Genomic DNA, 18,342 nt, shown 5'->3' on the forward strand with positions numbered 1-18,342 from the left:
AAAAGATTAATGAGTAGGTGAAAGTTGAGTTTTATTAGTTGAAATTCCCCTTAAATAGTGTATTTTGATATATTTCTGCTGGTTCTACCTCAAACAACGGCTTCAGTTCTGAAATGTAACCAGAGCTGTACTGTACTACATTTTATAAGGGGCTATTGCTGAGAAGCCTAAATATTGTGGGTTTTGTTGTTTGCAGTAGAATGAGTTTAGATTCACTGGGATAAATCTTATTTAAAGGAAGCCTGTTTATAGATCACCACCTTTACCTTATTGCTTATATAAATCCAAGTTTTGTACTTGATCTTTACTTAAAATTAGGTTCGTATCTGTAGCGTCTTATGTTCTTTGCTGTTACATTTCACTCATGTCCTATATATTCTGTAATTTCTTAAAATAGTGTTTTGCACTATTTAAGTGCTGGATAAATTGGACAAACCTTGAAGACAAGAATCTTTCCATCACTGCCATTAGCACCATTAATTGCTCTTGCCCTAGTGAAGTGGTCCAAGTCTGATGTCAGATTTACTTGATACGATATGCTTGACAGTGAAATTTTTTTAATAAATTATTTGTTCATATTTGATTAGGGTAATTTAGTTTACAATTTCTACTCAGCACCCTTGTTCTTTCCCCCCCCCCCCTTCGGAGAAAACAAACATTCCTTTCAGAAATTTATTCTTCTTACTTTCAACAAATAGTGCTGGATATGCACATGCAAAGATGTTAACTCTAAATGGAACAAAGACCCAAATGTAAGAGGTAAAACTGTAAAACTCTTAGAATAAAATAGAGTATATCTTGGAGACTTGGATCAGGCAATAGTTTCTTAGATATGACACCAAAAGCACAAGCAAAACAAAATAAATTGTACTGCAGCAAAATTTAAGACTTGTGCTTCAAAGGACGCCATCAAGAAAGTGAAAGGCAACACACAGGAAATTTTTGCAAATCATATATCTGATAAAGGACTTGTATCTAGAGTATACAAAGAACTCAATAATAAAGGACAAATAACCCTATTTTTTAAATGGGTAAAAAATATGAATAGTTATTCTTCAAAGGAGATACACAAATGGCCTGTAATACATGAATATGTGCTCAACAAAATTAGCCATCTGGGAAATGCAAAACAAAACCACAGTGAGATGTCACATCACACCCACTAGGATGGCTATAATAAAAACGACAGGTAACAAGTGTTGGCAAGAATGTCGATAAACTGGAACCCTCATACAATGTTGGTGGGAATGCACACTTTGGAAAACAGCCTGGCAGTTCTTCAAAAGGTTAGTTAAATGTAGAACTGCCATGTGACCCAGCAGTTCTACCAATGGGCATATACCCAAGAGAAATGTACAAATTTCATAGCAGCATTATAATAGCTAAAAAATGTCCAACTGATGAATGGGGAAATAAAAAATGTGTTGTACCCATACAGTGGGTCACATAGTAAGTGTATGTTTTACTTTATAACACACTGCCTGAACTGTTTTTTTGCAAAGTGATGTACCATGCAGTACTTCAACCAGTTATGTGTGAAAAGTTCTAGTTCTACTTCCTCCCTAGCTCTTGGTATGGTCAGGGTTTTGTTTTGAATTAGCCATTCTAATGGGTGTGCAGTGATATGTCATTGTGGCTTTCATTTCCATTTTTCTAATGACTAATGATGCTGAACATGTTTTCATAGGCTTATGTGCCATTCACAGTCTTCTTAGGTGAAAGTCTTTTCCCCATATTTTAAGGAAGGTTGGTTTTTTTTTTTTTAAATTAATTAATTTATTTTTGCTGTGTTGGGTCTTCGTTTCTGTGCGAGGGCTTTCTCTAGTTGTGGCAAGCGGGGGCCACTCTTCATCGCGGTGCGCGGACCTCTCACTATCGCGGCCTCTCCTGTTGCGGAGCACAGGCTCCAGACGCGCAGGCTCAGTAGTTGTGGCTCACGGGCCTAGTTGCTCCGCGGCATGTGGGATCTTCCAGACCAGGGCTCAAACCCATGTCCTCTGCATTAGCAGGCAGATTCTCAACCACTGTGCCACCAGGGAAGCCCCGGTTGTTTTCTTATTGAATGTTAGTTATATATTCTGGATACAAGTGCATTATCAAATGAGTCCTGTAAATACCTTCTCCCAGTGTGTGGCTTTTTATTTTTACTGAGGTGTAGTTGATGTACAGTATTAGTTTCAGGTGTACAACATAGTGGTTCACAATTCTTAAAGGTTATAATGTGGCTTTTACTTTTTCAGTGTTTTGAAGAACAGACATTAATTTTGGTAAGTCTAATTTATTGACTTTTTTTCTTTTAGGGATCATACTTCTTAGTTTCGTATCTAAGAAACCTTTGTCTAAACCAAGGTCACAGATTTTTCTTCCTATGTTTTCTTGTAGATATTTTTCAGTTTTAGGTTTTGCATTTAGGTTATGATCTATTTTCAGTTGATTTTGGTGTGTGGTATAAGTTCATATTTTCACATATTGATGGTATCCCAGCACCATTTGTTAAAGGGCTATTCTTTTCCAGGGAATTACCTTTTATCCCTTGTCAAAAATTGACCACATAGGGCTTCCCTGGTGGCGCAGTGGTTGCGAGTCCGCCTGTCGATGCAGGGGACACGGGTTCGTGCCCCGGTCCGGGAAGATCCCACATGCCGCGGAGCGGCTGGGCCCGTGAGCCATGGCCGCTGAGCCTGCGCGTCCGGAGCCTGTGCTCCGCAACGGGAGAGGCCACAGCAGTGAGAGGCCCGCGTACCGCCAAAAAAAAAAAAAAAAAAATTGACCACATAAATATGAATCTATTTCTAGGCTCTCTGTTCTGTTCCCTTGATCCATGGATCTTTCATCAATACCACATTATCTTTTTTTTTTTTTTTTTTTTTTTTTTTTTTTTTTTTTTTTTTTTTTTTTTTTTTTGTGGTATGCGGGCCTCTCACTGTTGTGGCCTCTCCCGTTGCGGAGCACAGGCTCCGGATGCGCAGGCTCAGCAGCCATGGCTCACGGGCCCAGCCGCTCCGCGGCATATGGGATCCTCCCAGACCGGGGCACGAACCCGTATCCCCTGCATCGGCAGGCGGACTCTCAACCACTGCGCCACCAGGGAGGCCCAATACCACATTATCTTGATTAGCCTTATATAAGTCCTGAAGTCAGGTAGGAATCCTCAAACTTTGTTCTTTTTAAAAAAAATGTTTGGCTATTCTAGTACCTTTCCATATAAATTTTATAACCAGCTTGTTTTTACAAAAATTCCTCCTGGGATTTTGACTGGAGTTATGTTGAATCTATAGATTAATTTAGAGAGAAATGATATCTTAATAACATTTAATGTTCCAATCCATGAATGTGATAATATGTATATATTTTTGAAGGTCGTCTTTGATTTTTTTAAATCAGTGTTTTTCTACATTTCACATAGAGATCTTATACATATTTTTGTACATTTCATGTTTTGTGGTGCTACTATAAATGCTAATTTTAGAATTTCAGTTTCTAAGTGTTCATTGCTACTACAAAGAAATACACTTTTGCATACTAATGTTGCTAAACTCACTTATTAGTTCTGGTACCTTTTTATTAAGATCCTTTGACTTTCCTATATAGGCAATCACATCACACCATCCACAAATAGATACTGTCATATTTATTCATTCCCAATCTATAGTTTTTGTTAAAAAAAAAAAAAAAGTATTGTACAGTGACCTCAGACACAACGTTTTAGAGGAGGGTTTTGTTCCCAATCTTAGGGGGAAGCATTCAGTCTTCACTATTCATATGCTGTTAGCTGTAGGTTTTTTTGGTTGAGGATCCCTTTTATTCTTAATTTGCTGAAGAGTTTTTTTTTTTTAAATCATAAATGGGTGTTGAATTTTGTCAGATGATTTTCTGCACCTTTTTACATACCACAGTATTCACCCTTTTAAAGCATATAATCTAGTAGTAGTTGGTATATTCAAAAGGTGGTTTTCTGCAATTTTTGAGATGGTCATGTAGTTTTTGTTTTGTATGCTGACACAGTGAACTACATGGATTTCTTTGAATGTTGGGTCAACTTTTTATTTCTGGGATAAACCCAACCTAGTCATGATGTTTTGGTTTTTTTTACATATTGCCAGATTTCATTTACTAATATACTAAACTACAGTTACATTAAAGTCTGTGGCTTTAAACATTACCCTGCATATACCCTTATGGCTTTTGAATAAACTAAAAATGCCTTAAATGCTTTCATAAAACAATTTTTAAACAAAATTTTAATTAAAGTGTTTATATCTTAACATTTTATAAAATCACTTGGATTATAAAAAGCTCACACTTGGTCTATAGATAAGGACAAAATGTGCATTAAAGAAGCCCTAACAAGGAAAAAAAAAGTCCTAAGTTATTTACATAATGAAAAATAACTACAATAGTCAAGGCTTTCTAGCTGGTTGGCTTCCCTCTCCTTTGGGCTGCTGCTCCAGAATTCCTTTATAAAACACATAAGGGATGCAATACCACAGGGCTGGAGGTCCTGGTTTGAAGCTGCATTTACATAAGAAGCATTCATTTTCTTAGCTATTTGTGTTATAAAACAATAAAAATAGAAAACTTTTCTAAAGGTATTTTTATTCACATTTTACATAAGACTGAGAAAATGTCAGTTGTCCATATCAAAGAATGGGGAAGCCAAAACAGTAGTCTCTCCCCCAAGGTCACTGCTCCGCTTGTTTTTTTTACCTGTAACATTAAGTTTCTGTTTCCCATGATAGTCCAGAGATAAGACCTACAGGTTGCTTTTAGTTCTTGAGAGAAAAGGAAATTAAGAAAGGTGCTCATCATAAGAACATCAAACATTAAAAGAGTTTCTGCCCTTAAAAGAAACAGTGGAAAAAAGACAAGACATATTCTCATTTCAAAGCAATTTATAGTTAATGATAACTGGGCAAAATGATAGATTTATTTTTTAGTTGTGTGCTTTCAGAAGTAATGTCAAATTTACTTAATATCAGATATTTTAAAAGGTTTCTTGCATCTTAAATGGTTAAAAGTGGTGTTATTAAAGAAAAAATGCAAACCCTTTTTTTACAGAATAGTATAAATGTTTATTTTCTGTATGATTTACTTTGCTGTCCTGTTTTTACAATATAGAAAAGTGTATTCTTTGAATAGCTCTAGTAAATATAAATTTAATCTTTCTACTTTGGGATGTAAATAGAGCTAAAAAATTATATACCCAACCCTCCCCAAATAGTCTTTTAAAATTGTTGAATTAATGTGGATATTAATCTTGTTCAGCAATTTGATGCAAATGCCTAAATACAAAAAGTTGTTTAGTAAGTACTACACAGGAAGGAAAAGTCTTAATACTTTAGATAGCTTCCTGAAAATCAGAAAAACTAGTAGCATTTGATTGCACCTTCAAATTTTTACAAGCAAAACATTCTCAAGCAATGCCGTCATACATAATCTACAACTGTAATCCAAATTTCACAAACATTTTATGCACACTGTATATAAATACACATCACAAAGGTGCAATTAGAATTAAACACAGAATATATACAGAATGAACAAAGTTTAGGTTTAGACAAAAAAGGTATTGTAATCTTTTGAAAAATAACTTGATTAGATATTATTTTATCCTCTTACACTAGTTTACATTTTTACAAATTTTAATTAAACATACTAGATTGAGGTGCTAAGAAAGTTTGCACTATCTACATTTAAAGTTACTGCACTATAATTTTATAAATCCAAATTTTAAAAGGAAGATGCTTAATGAATAACGGAATCTTTTTTGGATTACTTAATTTCTATTGCCTATATCTTGCATGTTCATATGAACATATATACACACTTAATACATACAACTATAGATTCCTTGTAGGAAATGTAATCATTATATACTACTAATTACTGAGGATTAAGGTACCTAGCAAAATGCCTGAATTCCAACATGGTTTTTTCTCATCATAAAATCCAGAGTCCTATTATAACAGGCTCTTAAATTCATAAAGCTTTTGAATTCTGAATTACTGAAAATGATTTAGGTTATCTTAGTAATTATATGAAAACATTCATACCTTTAGCTAACCAAATCACTGGCTAGAAATAACACCATAATAAGCTTCCCTTATAAAAAGAAATCCCACTACAATTTTGAAAGCTTTGTTAGGAGGCCCCTTTCAGTAAATCAAGTAAGAGTCATAGATTGGTTTGAAACATCTTAGTTCAAAAGTCTATAAAAAGAACTGTTTGTATAGATGAAAAATCCTTCTCTAAATTCATCTCTTAGAGCTTCAATATTCTTTATTTCTCCATCCAAGCCAAATTTGTTAACTCGTAATTATGTAAGGTTCTATTTTATCACTACATAATCATGTTTACTTCTATTCATATGCACCGCTCATTTTAATAGTACCCCTTAATCACTGACAATTTTATTATTTCAAATACATACCGCCTCCTTGAAAGAAAATGGAAACATCCCAGAGCATTTCTTAGTCACTCCTTATTACAGAAACAAATTGTCTGTCCTTTGAGAATTATTTTCTGTCCGTTAACACTTTATATGTTTTTAAAAAAACAAAATAACTTTTAAAAAGTGTGCCTACGGAGTACTTCCCCTTCTGACAATTCCCGAAGTGACAACAGGATATATTCCAGAATCCACCCTAAAAAGTTGATTTTTCTTAAAAAGTAGACATTCTATCTGCTTATATTCTAGATCTAGTACCAAAGAATGACCGGGTAATACCAGTGCTTCTTTGGCTTTTTCTACTGGAACAAAGTCACACAACGCCATACATTATAAATTATATAATAGTTTATAAATGTTCTTTGTCAATAGAATCAGAAGGACAGAACATCTAGTTCTTAAGAAACCCAAGCAAATTAAAAATCTATATAATACAATAAAGAAAAATTCAATTTAGAAGGGGCATAAGCAGATTTAACTAAGATTTAAAATGTAATTTCCTCGTTTAAAATTTCTCCTCTTTCAATATTATAATTTCAGATCTCACAAGACTGAATTAACAATACAATAATTGTTAAACTATCTTCCAGAAAATCAAGTGTCCCTGCACCTTCAATTTTCTGTACAGTTCGATTTATCAGTCTTTTGTGCAAGAGTTAGCAATTCATGGCACAAGGGTCACTTTTTGCTTTTCCTGCAGAGTTGATGACGCTCATCAAACATCGCCCGAATTCCTCAAGTATCATCCGTTCAGCTGCTGCCTTTGATTTCCCCTTCTTGTCTGCCTGCTCTGCCTGGGCGAGAAGGCAATTACACGTGGCTTCAGCTACTTCCTTCGTGACAAACGTAAATGGCAATCTGAAATGATTTTTAAGAAAGAGAGAGATGATGATGGTGTTGAATAACAGCAAGAGTGGCTGACTTTCTTTCACCTAGAAATCTCTGTCGACATTTTCACGATTCAGCAAGCACACTGAACATCACAGTTTGTGCGATGAACAAAAGCACATCCCAGAGAACTTTTAAAAAGTTAGACCTGGGCTTCCCTGGTGGTGCAGCGGTTAAGAATCCGCCTGCCAAGGCAGGGGACACGGGTTCGAGCCCTGGTCCAGGAAGATCCCACATGCCGTGGAGCAACTAAGCCCATGTGCCACAACTACTGAGCCTGTGCTCTAGAGCCCGCGAGCCACAACTACTGAGCCCACGTGCCACAACTACTGAGCCTGCGCATTGCAACTACTGAAGCCCACGTGCCTAGAGCTCGTGCTCTGCAACAAAAGAAGCCACCGCAATGAGAAGCCCACGCACCACAACGAAGAGCAGCCCCCACTCGCCGCAACTAGAGAAAGCCCACGCACAGCAACAAAGACCCAACGCAGCCAAAAATAAATAAATAAAATAAATTTATTAAAAAGAAAAAAGAAAAGTTAGACCTGGTTTTATTATTAAACATATTTTTAAAATATAACGTTTTACATAAGATACGTATAACCTAGACAAGGTTACCTGGTTAACTGAAATGTAACTCTACATGTTGACTGGATACTGCTATAACAACAGTCCTCCTGATTCATGTATGTAAGCTCTGAGTGCAGTTTTTGTTTTATTTACCGTTGTTTCTGCACTGCCTAGAACAGTGCCTGACACAGAGACACCCCATGAATATTTGCTGAATGAATGAATAATATTGGAAATTGAAAGCACTATCTCCTGGACAACATGGAGAATAAAGCACTTTCCCATAGTCCCGTATAATGTTTGTAAAAAACAACAAAAAAAAAACACCAAAATTTTGCATTATTCCATGATATAAAAAATGAAACAACAGGGACACCAGATGCTGTTCTGTACGTGGAGTTTCATTCATAAAGACCTGAACTATTGAGTAATAAAGCAGAGGAATCCATCCCGAGGCTAGCTATATGTAGCCAAGTCGTAAAGCCTAAGAGACAAAATTGGGTAACCTAATCTAACCAGTAACTCAACAACCTGTAAGTAAGCAGTCACTGATAGAAGGAAACTGCAAAACAAAATGAATGAAGTCTGGGACTTCCCTGGTGGCACAGTGGTTAAGAATCTGCCTGCCAATGCAGGGGACAAGGGTTCGATCCCTGGTCCAGGAAGATCCCACATGCCACAGAGCAGCTAAGCCCAAGAGCCACAACTATTGAGCCCGCGTGCCTAGAGCCCATGCTCTGCAACAAAGAGAAGCCACCACAATGAGAAGCCCGCGACACAACGAAGAGTAGCCCCCGCTCGCCTCAACTGGAGAAAGCCCGTGTGCAGCAACAAAGACCCAACGCAGCCCAAAATAAATAAATAAATAAATTTAAAAACAACAACAACAAAATGAATGAAGTCTGAACTTAAGGCCCACTATGACAAGATAGGGTGACAGGATTTAGGCTGGTATACATTTGTATAGAAATCTTTAAAAAGCATTTTAAATTAGAAAACATAATATTAAAATATTACAATAAAGTTAACATTACAATAATATTGAATAAGTAATAGTGTATAACAGTAGCACTCATTATATAGTATTTGGAAACTATAGGAAAGAAAATGGAAAAAAAAATTCAAATTTTTGCCACTCAAAGGCAAAAGCTTGTTAATACGCTAGTAGGACTTCTTTAATACAGTGTTTTTATACTTAGTTTTGATAACAGTGCATAATTTTGTGTTCTTTCATACTTCATAATAACAGATATCTTCCCAAGTTGAAAAATTAATTGTAAATATTTTAGTGTAGCAATATCTTTAATCTCCTCATAGAGATTAGACTTAATAATCTAAGGTTTACTGAAAGCAGATGACCAGAAAGGACCCCTTGTGATACCCCTCATTAAGGTGTCTGCCCATTTCCACTTCATTCAGTCAAGAACTTTTTGCTGATTATACTCCAGTTACCAGAAAGAGTTCTTTAGAACTAGTATCTGAAATATTTTGTACAAAAGCCTTACTTTTATAAGTTTTATAAGTTGGATCTTATTTCAACTTCGGCATTTTAAATGAAATACCATTTTCAAGGCTCATTCCATTTAATAATTCCTCAGATTAACCTCTAACAAACTCTAATACAAATTCAAGTCAGCATGCTATGTGCATTGGGCCCTGCCAAGCTGTGCTTTACTCCTCAGAGCCATGTGAAAAGGGTGATGTGAAGGATAAGAAAACCGAGGTAAGGCCCAGAGAGGTGAAGTGCTTGGCAAAGTCACAAATTACAACAGAGCACAGATAGGATTTAAACTCAGGTCGGCCTGACTGTAAAGCTCCAGCTTTCCTACTCCAGAGCTCAGCAGTCTAGGGAAATAAGGAGGTACAATAACACAGTGTGTGACAGGCTCTCCAGCAGGGTGGGGAAAGTGCCACAAGGGCATGGGAAGGTAAGAAGGTAAGAATGTGAAAAAATATGAATAACAACACAACCAGTAAGAGGTATAAAAATTTTCGTTTTCTTCAGGGTTTGTCAAATTATTCAAATTTTTGTCAAATTATTCAAATGTTCCCTCATCTTAGTAGGGAGAAATCCAATTAAATTAAGCACAGTGACCTAATACACTACCGTGCAGTTTAGTACTGTACGATATATCTGACAGTGATTTTTCTGTTACTTTTAAATTCCTTTACAAGTAATTAAAGATAGAAAATGCAAAAGTCAGGTGTGCAACAACCAAAAGTATGAGCCCAATTTTGCCCAAAAAAAGAAACTTCACCAAAAATGAATATATCATACTATAAAAAGATATTCAAATATTGACTTACTTTCCTCCTCCGCTATTCAAAGCTGGTGTTGGCCTAGTAAGCAAGTCCGAAATCTGAGAGGATAACTTAGTCTTTGCTGCTGTTTGTTGCTGTACCCTTACTTCGGCTGCATCTGCCAAGTGCATCAATGTCTTTCTTTCTGGGCTTTCTTCAAAATTCTTACAGCCAATACATTTGCATATTGATGAACACATTATTTTTGCCTAAAAGATTTACAAAAGAAAAGCTTCCAAATCAAAACCAAAAGACATCACTATAGTAGACTCCACGATCAAGTCAATAGGTGACAGAGTTAGCTGGTCAACTGACATAGATAAAATGGAAACATCTCTTGCTGACAAACATCAAAGGGGCCAGCTATGCATGTGCATAGGTCCAGTATTCTTGGCCACTCTGAAAGTGGCTATACTATGTTTGTTTGAGGCCTTCCACGCCAATTTTCCCCCACTATAGATTTTCCTTCTGATATGAATAACAAATGTTCTTTTATTAAAAAATGAGTGATACATTACAATATTCAAAAATAAGGGTCATCCAGAATCCAGCCACCTCAGTCAAATCACCATTAACATGTTGGTGACCTCCCACTTATGCAAACACACACACAGTATCATATCAAAGGGATTTCACAGATGCTATTTTTATTATGAATACCTCCCCCTCCCTAAATAAATCCACTGTCCAGAGTCCCCAAACCCTTCAACAGTCCATATTAAACCAGTGTGTCCTTTCATGTAAAGATATATAAACTATATATATATATTTATGAAAAACACAGCCTTTATGTACATATATTAACTCACCAATACAGAAGTCTTTCTTTTTTTTTGTTTGTTTTACATAATCATATACCCACTTTTCTGCATCTTCCTTTTCTCACACTATACTTCATGAAATCCCTCCCTCCAAGTCATCTGGCATAGGCTGAATTCATCTTGTTTAATGACTGGTTATTAATCCCTGGTATGGATGTGCCACGTTCTATTTGGGCATTCACTCCTCTACTGATGGCCATTTATTTTGTTTCCAGTTCTTGAGTTCCACAAACAATGCATAAAAACATTTTTTTGTATATATTACGCTTTTATTTCTATGAGCTAGGTTTCTAGAATTGGGCTCACTGGTCAAAGGGTACATGTATTTTAATTTTAATAGATGTGGCCAGATTGTTTTTTCAAAAGGCTATAACACATCTCATTAGCAATGGATAAAGGAAGCCTTTCCTACATTCCCTCCAACAATGTATACTATAGCTCTTTTTAATAAAGTGAGATCTCGTTCTTTAATTTACATTTCCCACACTCCTAGTAAATTTTAGTATCTTTTGTTGGCTACTTTTTCTTGAGCAAACCACATCAATTAAAATAAATAAACAAGCCTGCTGTCCTTCCTCTCTACAGGGAGATAAAAGGATCATATTATGAACACATCTACCCTGCTCCTTTTTTACAATACACTAATAAATTCCATTTACCAAAAGAAAAAAAAAAAGGTATACCTTTTGAGTTAACCAGCTTATTTACTAGGAGCCAGTCTGGGATCCAACTGAAGCAATACTTAATAAGTATCTAATGGTGAAGAGAAAAAATTCCTAACCTCTGGGGGAAGAAGACATACTGATAATGGTAATTTGGATTAAATTTTAAGAATTATAAGAAAGGTACTAATAATGTCTACTAGGAACTCAGGAGGGAGAAATCAGAAATACAAGTCATCCATTTAAGCATTGCTAATTAAACTTCTCTTGTGGCCAAAAAAAAAAAAAAAAAAAAGAGGGAGTGGGGGAAAAAGGTCATAAGAAAAGTCACAATCACTTAAATAACGTGGACAGTCACTCAATCAACAAGCCCTGAAAGGCGTGTGAAAGGGACATCAATGTCTTATCCAGATGCAGACCAACTGGACCAAAAAAGCCAAGTCATTTCAAAAGATGAACAACACAAACTGTCAGACAACATCATAACTAATTCACAGTGAGCCAACTGGCCACTGCTAGTCAGAGTTCACTGTATTCCAAGTTTTTCCATTGCTTGGTCTTTTAGAACAACGTATTAGTTATTAGACATTGTTTATGTCCTGAATGTCAAGGATTTTATCATAATAGATAGAGCAGCTTTCTCTCTTCTAACATATTTCAACCAGTCCACTGCCTTTTCTACTTCTATTAGTTCACAGAATTGTCAACCAGTTCAATTATTTAGTTCATGTATGTCTGAATTTCATGTGCTTAGCATGTATTGATTGTTCAATGCCATATGCAAGAAAGGCTTTCTTTGCCCTTCTGACCCAGCTTTATAACAGTTTCCATTTTCTCTTTTTTGTGTGTGGAATTGGTTTTATAGCTTACATGCTTACATATTCATGACAATTTCTGTATGATATGGTCTGTGAACAGAAGCCACCTATTTCGTCAGGTGTGCAAACAAGAGTCAGCCTTTCCCAATGTGAATGAAAAACTGGCTTGTTGGACTCTGCGACACTGTTTAAGAAACTTTCAAAAATAATCTTGATTATGTGCAATTTTCACTCCTACTGACTTTAGGACTAACAAAATGTTACTTTACTGTACTTGTTGAGAGGAGTATTTGACCTCTGAAATATGTAAATTAAGAATTCACGACAGAGAGAATACAGTACACAAGATCTTTACTACAACACACCTGGTATGGGGGTGGGGCACTGGGCTGCAGGTACACGCTCCTAGAGCAGAGCACACCTGGCCAAGGGAGAGTGCAGTGCTTGCTGGTATTACTTTACCAGGCCAGGCCTTCGGCCAAAATTAAAATAAGGTTTCCCTCTGCATATGAAATCTGAACGAATGAAAATATAACAGATGAGAAGAGCCAACTGCCGTAGGAATGACTCAACCCAAAAGAGTATCAGTAAAGAGTTTCGGGCACACCAAGAAACCAATTGTAGTAACCTTGGATTAATCTTGGGTATGACTAGATTGCTTTATTTAAGCTTTGAAAATAAAAATAACAAACTATATAGTACTTTGTCTGAAACAAGTGGATCATTTACATGGCATCTATCAAAGCAGAGTTTCAATATACATTTTCCAGAAAAGATGCTGCCTGACCCATAAATAAAAAACAGCCAGTTGAGTGGGATGGTTAGATGGTAAAATGGATGCAGTCACCTCACAATACCCAATAACCTCATCCAGCAATTACATATTCCTCCTTACCTATTTTTATGCTCACAAGGCAAACCTTCTAACATAATTTAATTTTCCACAGAGCAGTGTTCTTCAACAGGGCACTACTAGCATTTGGAACAAGATAAGACTATACTCTCAGGACCGCACCCTGAAATGCAGGCTATTATCCGTATATATTTCCGAAAAGTCTGTAGAGGAGAAACTGGGTACTAATACCCCTCAGCGGAGAACCACTACCACAGAGTTTCCAGTCCACTTTGATGTTATTGTTATTGAAAATCAATAAACTGGTGCTGTGGTTCGCATACTTTCAGGTACAATGACCACGAAGTTATGAGCTGGTAACTCTGCTAATGAGACCCCAGGCTGTAATGACAAAACAAAGGTACTGTTCCTCTGAAGCCCTGCTTGGGAGGCGAGAAGGTAGGTCTTCCTCAAATTAGGGCCCTTGGGCTGACTTTTCAAACTGCAATATTTTCAAACTGCAATAGCAAAGTAATTTCCCAGTTTACAAGTAAATTTTTTTTGTATGCACTTTCTAAAGTTATTTTCAAAAGATGGTTAGATTATTTTTCCCAACCTCAACTCACCTCATAGCATTCACAGTAGTTTTTGAGACATCCTGATCGTTTGCAATTACATCCTTTGCTGTGACGTCGATCTGATTCTCCCTCCTTTCCTTTCCCTATCTTGGGCTTAAAAGCTTCTGGATTTCTGTCAAGGCATGCCTATCAAAACAGATCAAATATCAAGTGATGTTAAATCACAGTAGATTAAACTTAAATTCTGCAAATTTCTTCATAAAATACTTGAGCTCAACAAAAAGGTGAAATTGTAAACTTTTGTCAGTTAAGTGAAATAAGAAATAATCACCTTTATTGCTTTTTGCCTTTCATTTTCATGTTCCAAGTTATTATAACAATTAGTACAATTGCAGTTGTTGCAAAATTCACCATTTGCAAAGCAATCACAGTATCTGGAATATAAAAATCATTGTAAGTCATATAAAAAAGTCATTGTTAAGAGAAACAAAACTAGAAATTATCTTATTTAATAGCATTATATATGCAGTAAAGCATTTTAGAAATGTACTCAGAGCCACCGACTTACAGAGTTAACAACAGGTACTGACAAGTCTCAAAATTAAAGTCACCAGCTCCTAGAATTTTGGTTTAGAAACTTAGTTCCAGTAGTAACAGCTGTCAACACAAGAGCTATGTGATTTTTATGCACCCCAAAAGTAAGTTATTTCAAAATCACAAAAAGGAAAAACATGGGCTATATTCTATTATATTAGTGGAACCCGTTCACGTAAACTACTGTCATGTTTCTTTGGATTCTAAACCCCCATTAGACCACGGGTCTCTCACTGTTGTGGCCTCTCCCGTTGCGGAGCACAGGCTCCAGACATGCAGGCTCAGCGGCCATGGCTCACGGGCCCAGTCGCTCCGCGGCATGTGGGACCTTCCCAGACCGGGGCACGAACCCATGTCCCCTGCATCGGCAGGTGGACTCTCAACCACTGCGCCACCAGGGAAGCCCCAAGACCACTGCTTTTTGTTTAACTGTTTCATGTCAAATCTCTTCAGTACTAACAAGAAAATTAATCAACAAGTTAAAAAAACTACTCGGAGTATCATCTCATTTAAGAGACCAAATATAAAGGTCATAAAGAAGATCAGATTTATTAGTAAGGACAGAGATCATGTCTGTCTCATGCAGCTGGATCCCTAACCCCTACTCCAGTGCCTCATCTGTGGTAAAGACTCTAAAATTATTTCCTTCTGAATGAATGAAAGAGTCTTTTTACACCGTCATGTGTGTTCATTCACTTGTATGTTTAATTACTTAGACTTATGAAATTGGTCTGTTAAGAATTTTTAGTTAACTCCACTTATTTTTAAAAGCATTTTCAGTTATATCAAATGAGGAAACAGCAGCAAAAAGACTTACAATTTCAAACACAGCGATTTTGTACAATTACAAGGCTTTCTGGGCCGACTGGCAGACTCTGATGGCATTATGCTACACAGACACAAACAAAAAGATATACATTTTAATCAATTAAAGGTAACTATTTAAACTGAGAAAAGTCTCTAATCTGTAAATTCCTCCTAAAATAAAGCTTTAACAAATGTACCCATCTCTAATAAAAGTTTGTTATGTTGTTCCATTTACATTAAGTTGAAAAGCAAGTTGTACCATGAAAAGAAAGGTAGAGAGCCAAGATATGGATTAAAAAAAAAGAAAAGGAAGTTATCAATAGTTTCTGAAGAACATTCCACAAAATATACTCTTTCTTCTAAGGGAACTGAAGTTGAAATCTCCTAAACTCTTTTGGGATTCAATTATAAAAGGTAGTAAGTAGAAAAGGGTGTATGAAGTTGGAATTTAGGAGGGGAGAGGAGAGGTAGACTGGTTCCATGTAATTAGCTAAAGCACTGCTTCTCAACCAATACTGCAAAGGCAGCAATTGACAGATTAAAAAACAAATAAACAAAAGAAAAAGCAAAGACCTAAATAACAATTTAAAAACTAGTTAATATCATTTTTAAAACATATTCAGGAGGAGACAGAGAAAGAGAGAAAAGAGAGAGAAAATAACAAATCACCTGTGCCAGAACTGGTGAACTGGAGTAAAAGATAATTTGGGAGTTCTCTGACTATTCCTGCAACTTTTCTGTTTAAAGTATTTCAAAATAAAAAGTACCGCAGAGGCACACTCACATGGCTTTGAGGGGAAAAAAGTTAAATACATGTATTTTGAAATATATATGTATATTTGATGTTGCATTTAACCTGATCCAACAACTTAACTTACATATATTCAAATAACTCACTCACCCATTGAACGGAAGCCTTGCCTGGGTCTGGATACCAGGTGTTCCGGTAAAGTTAGAGTTGCTTGCTATAGACACATAGGAAGACTGCTGTAGCTACATAAAAGAAAGGTAATTTCAGACCATATTTACAAAAATGGACAATACTCCTAAATATAATGATCGGTAAGAAGCACAAATTCATCTATTAAAATAGGAAAAACAGAATGGAGAATTTCATACAAACATACTCACTACCTCATAGAGCTCTTCTAAAGACCCAAAACTAATACCAGAGGTAAAAACAATGTGGACATTTTAAAGTACTACATGGTATAAATATAAGAAATTCTTTCACAGAGGAATAAGGATATCAGAATTAGGAAATTCCAGATGAATGTCCTGAAAGTACTGCAGTAAAACTTGTATTGGCTAGAAAAATGCAATGTGTCTACTTGTAAATAAAAGAAATAAAATGTGGTCATTTATCACAAGTTATAGAGAATGAGAAGTTACATACGTAATAATTAAGTTTCTATTTTATACTGATTTCTAAACATAAGAAAAGAGATGCTAATGATAAAAATACTGAACACTAAGTTTTTCAATCAGTAGCCACATAACATACTCCAAAGTACACTTCTTTAATGTACACAGGTTTCTGTCTCTCTTATAATCTTGAGTAGATCAACTCAACAGCTTAGAATATGGTGCTAATTAATTTGCTTGATTCTTACATGAAAAAGAAAACAACTTCTATCTTCTTCCTAGAAAGCAGCACTCCTAACCCAAGCCAGCCAATTGGATAATATGTGGCTTTGATTCCAAAGATAACCAGATGTCATCTAAAGAAGACCAGATCTGGACAGATCACTACCGATATGTCACCTGGAAGTGCATCTCACAGTCTATTTTCCAAGAACAGGTGTGCGGCATCATATTCATAATGTGAGGAGGAGCTTCATTACAGTCACAGTGCTTTCTAAACTCATTGGGACTCTGCTGATTTTAACTCAACGTATTTTCTCTCATATCTACATGATCTTGCCCTCCTACCAAACTGTTCTCAGCTCCAAATTGCCTGACTTGTATACTTGACTTGTGCTGTATATTTCTAAATACTAAAGATATATAAAAATAAACTCAGAAGTTTTCATTAACAATTCAAGGTTTTGGAAACAGTATAAACACTGAGTTAGATGTTTTTGAGTAGTTTTAGAAAGTGATAATGCTAGACATCTTAGACCCAATTAAACTTTTTGAAATGCAATGACTTAATTTTTTGCCCATACCTGAGTCACATACTGAGCAGGAAGCACCGCATAGCCTACATTCCCTGTTCCCGGGGCCGGTGCCAGCACAGTGCCTGGTGGCAGGTTCGTGAGGTTTGGCTGGATTTGTGGCAGTGGGGTGGCAGGCATGATAAGCCGCTGCTGTGGCTGGCTGGTGGTGACTATTTGGGAAGTTGGATTGATTGGTTTCGGAACAACCTAAAAAGAAAGGAAGTATGTCAATGACCACGAAAATAAATTTCAGTTTCTCAATTCAGTATAAATCTCTTAAACTTAGGGGATTAAGAGGTCCAAACTATTATGTATAAATAAGCTACAAGGATATATTGTACAACACAGGGAATATAACCAATATTTTACAGTAGTTATAAATGGAGTAAAAACTTTAAAAATTGTGAATCACTATACTGTACACCTGTAACTTATACAATATTGTCCATCAACTATACTTCAATAAAAATAAATAAATAAATAAATCTCTTAAACGTAAATCTTAACTTTCAATTTTAAAAGTAAATTGTCTGTTTGGGAGAGACTGAGAGAAGAAGTGATGTGATACTCACTTGTTTGACAGTCTGCGCTGAGACAAGTGGCACTGACATCCGCACTGGGGTGGTATTAACGACCACTGGCTTTGCTTTGTAAAAAGGAGGGAGGAAAAGGACAGTTTGTTTACAGAAAATAGTATGTAAAACATTTAAGATACTTAGTTCCCTCACGATATCCTCATGAGATAACTTAAAGAATTCCACTGGTTTCCTATTTGGAGGAATCTTTAATCAAGACAGTTACTTTCAAAATTCTTTAACCCATCTAACTAGGGAACTTATATCTAAGGTAGCTATAGTCTATCCA

At 36.0% G+C, this 18,342-nt stretch overlaps 1 protein-coding gene across 3 annotated transcripts in view; it reads right to left on the reverse strand.

Annotated features, from left to right (window-relative positions):
- Nucleotides 1-7,104: 7,104 nt before the first annotated feature.
- Nucleotides 7,105-18,342, reverse strand: part of LIN54 (lin-54 DREAM MuvB core complex component) — a gene marked incomplete at both ends in the record, with an annotated part of 60,085 nt that continues 48,847 nt past the window's right edge. For all 3 annotated transcript variants that reach the window (XM_079698651.1, XM_079698653.1, XM_079698652.1), the window contains 8 exons: nt 7,105-7,306; nt 10,214-10,416; nt 13,967-14,104; nt 14,250-14,352; nt 15,330-15,401; nt 16,221-16,312; nt 17,488-17,685; nt 18,051-18,124. In XM_079698651.1, the coding sequence (XP_079554777.1) occupies nt 7,105-7,306; nt 10,214-10,416; nt 13,967-14,104; nt 14,250-14,352; nt 15,330-15,401; nt 16,221-16,312; nt 17,488-17,685; nt 18,051-18,124 (1,082 nt within the window). The remainder of the gene's footprint in view (nt 7,307-10,213; nt 10,417-13,966; nt 14,105-14,249; nt 14,353-15,329; nt 15,402-16,220; nt 16,313-17,487; nt 17,686-18,050; nt 18,125-18,342) is intronic.

Source organism: Hyperoodon ampullatus (genome assembly GCF_949752795.1).
Source record: "Hyperoodon ampullatus genome assembly, chromosome: 1".
NCBI classification, from domain to species: Eukaryota; Metazoa; Chordata; class Mammalia; order Artiodactyla; family Ziphiidae; genus Hyperoodon; species Hyperoodon ampullatus.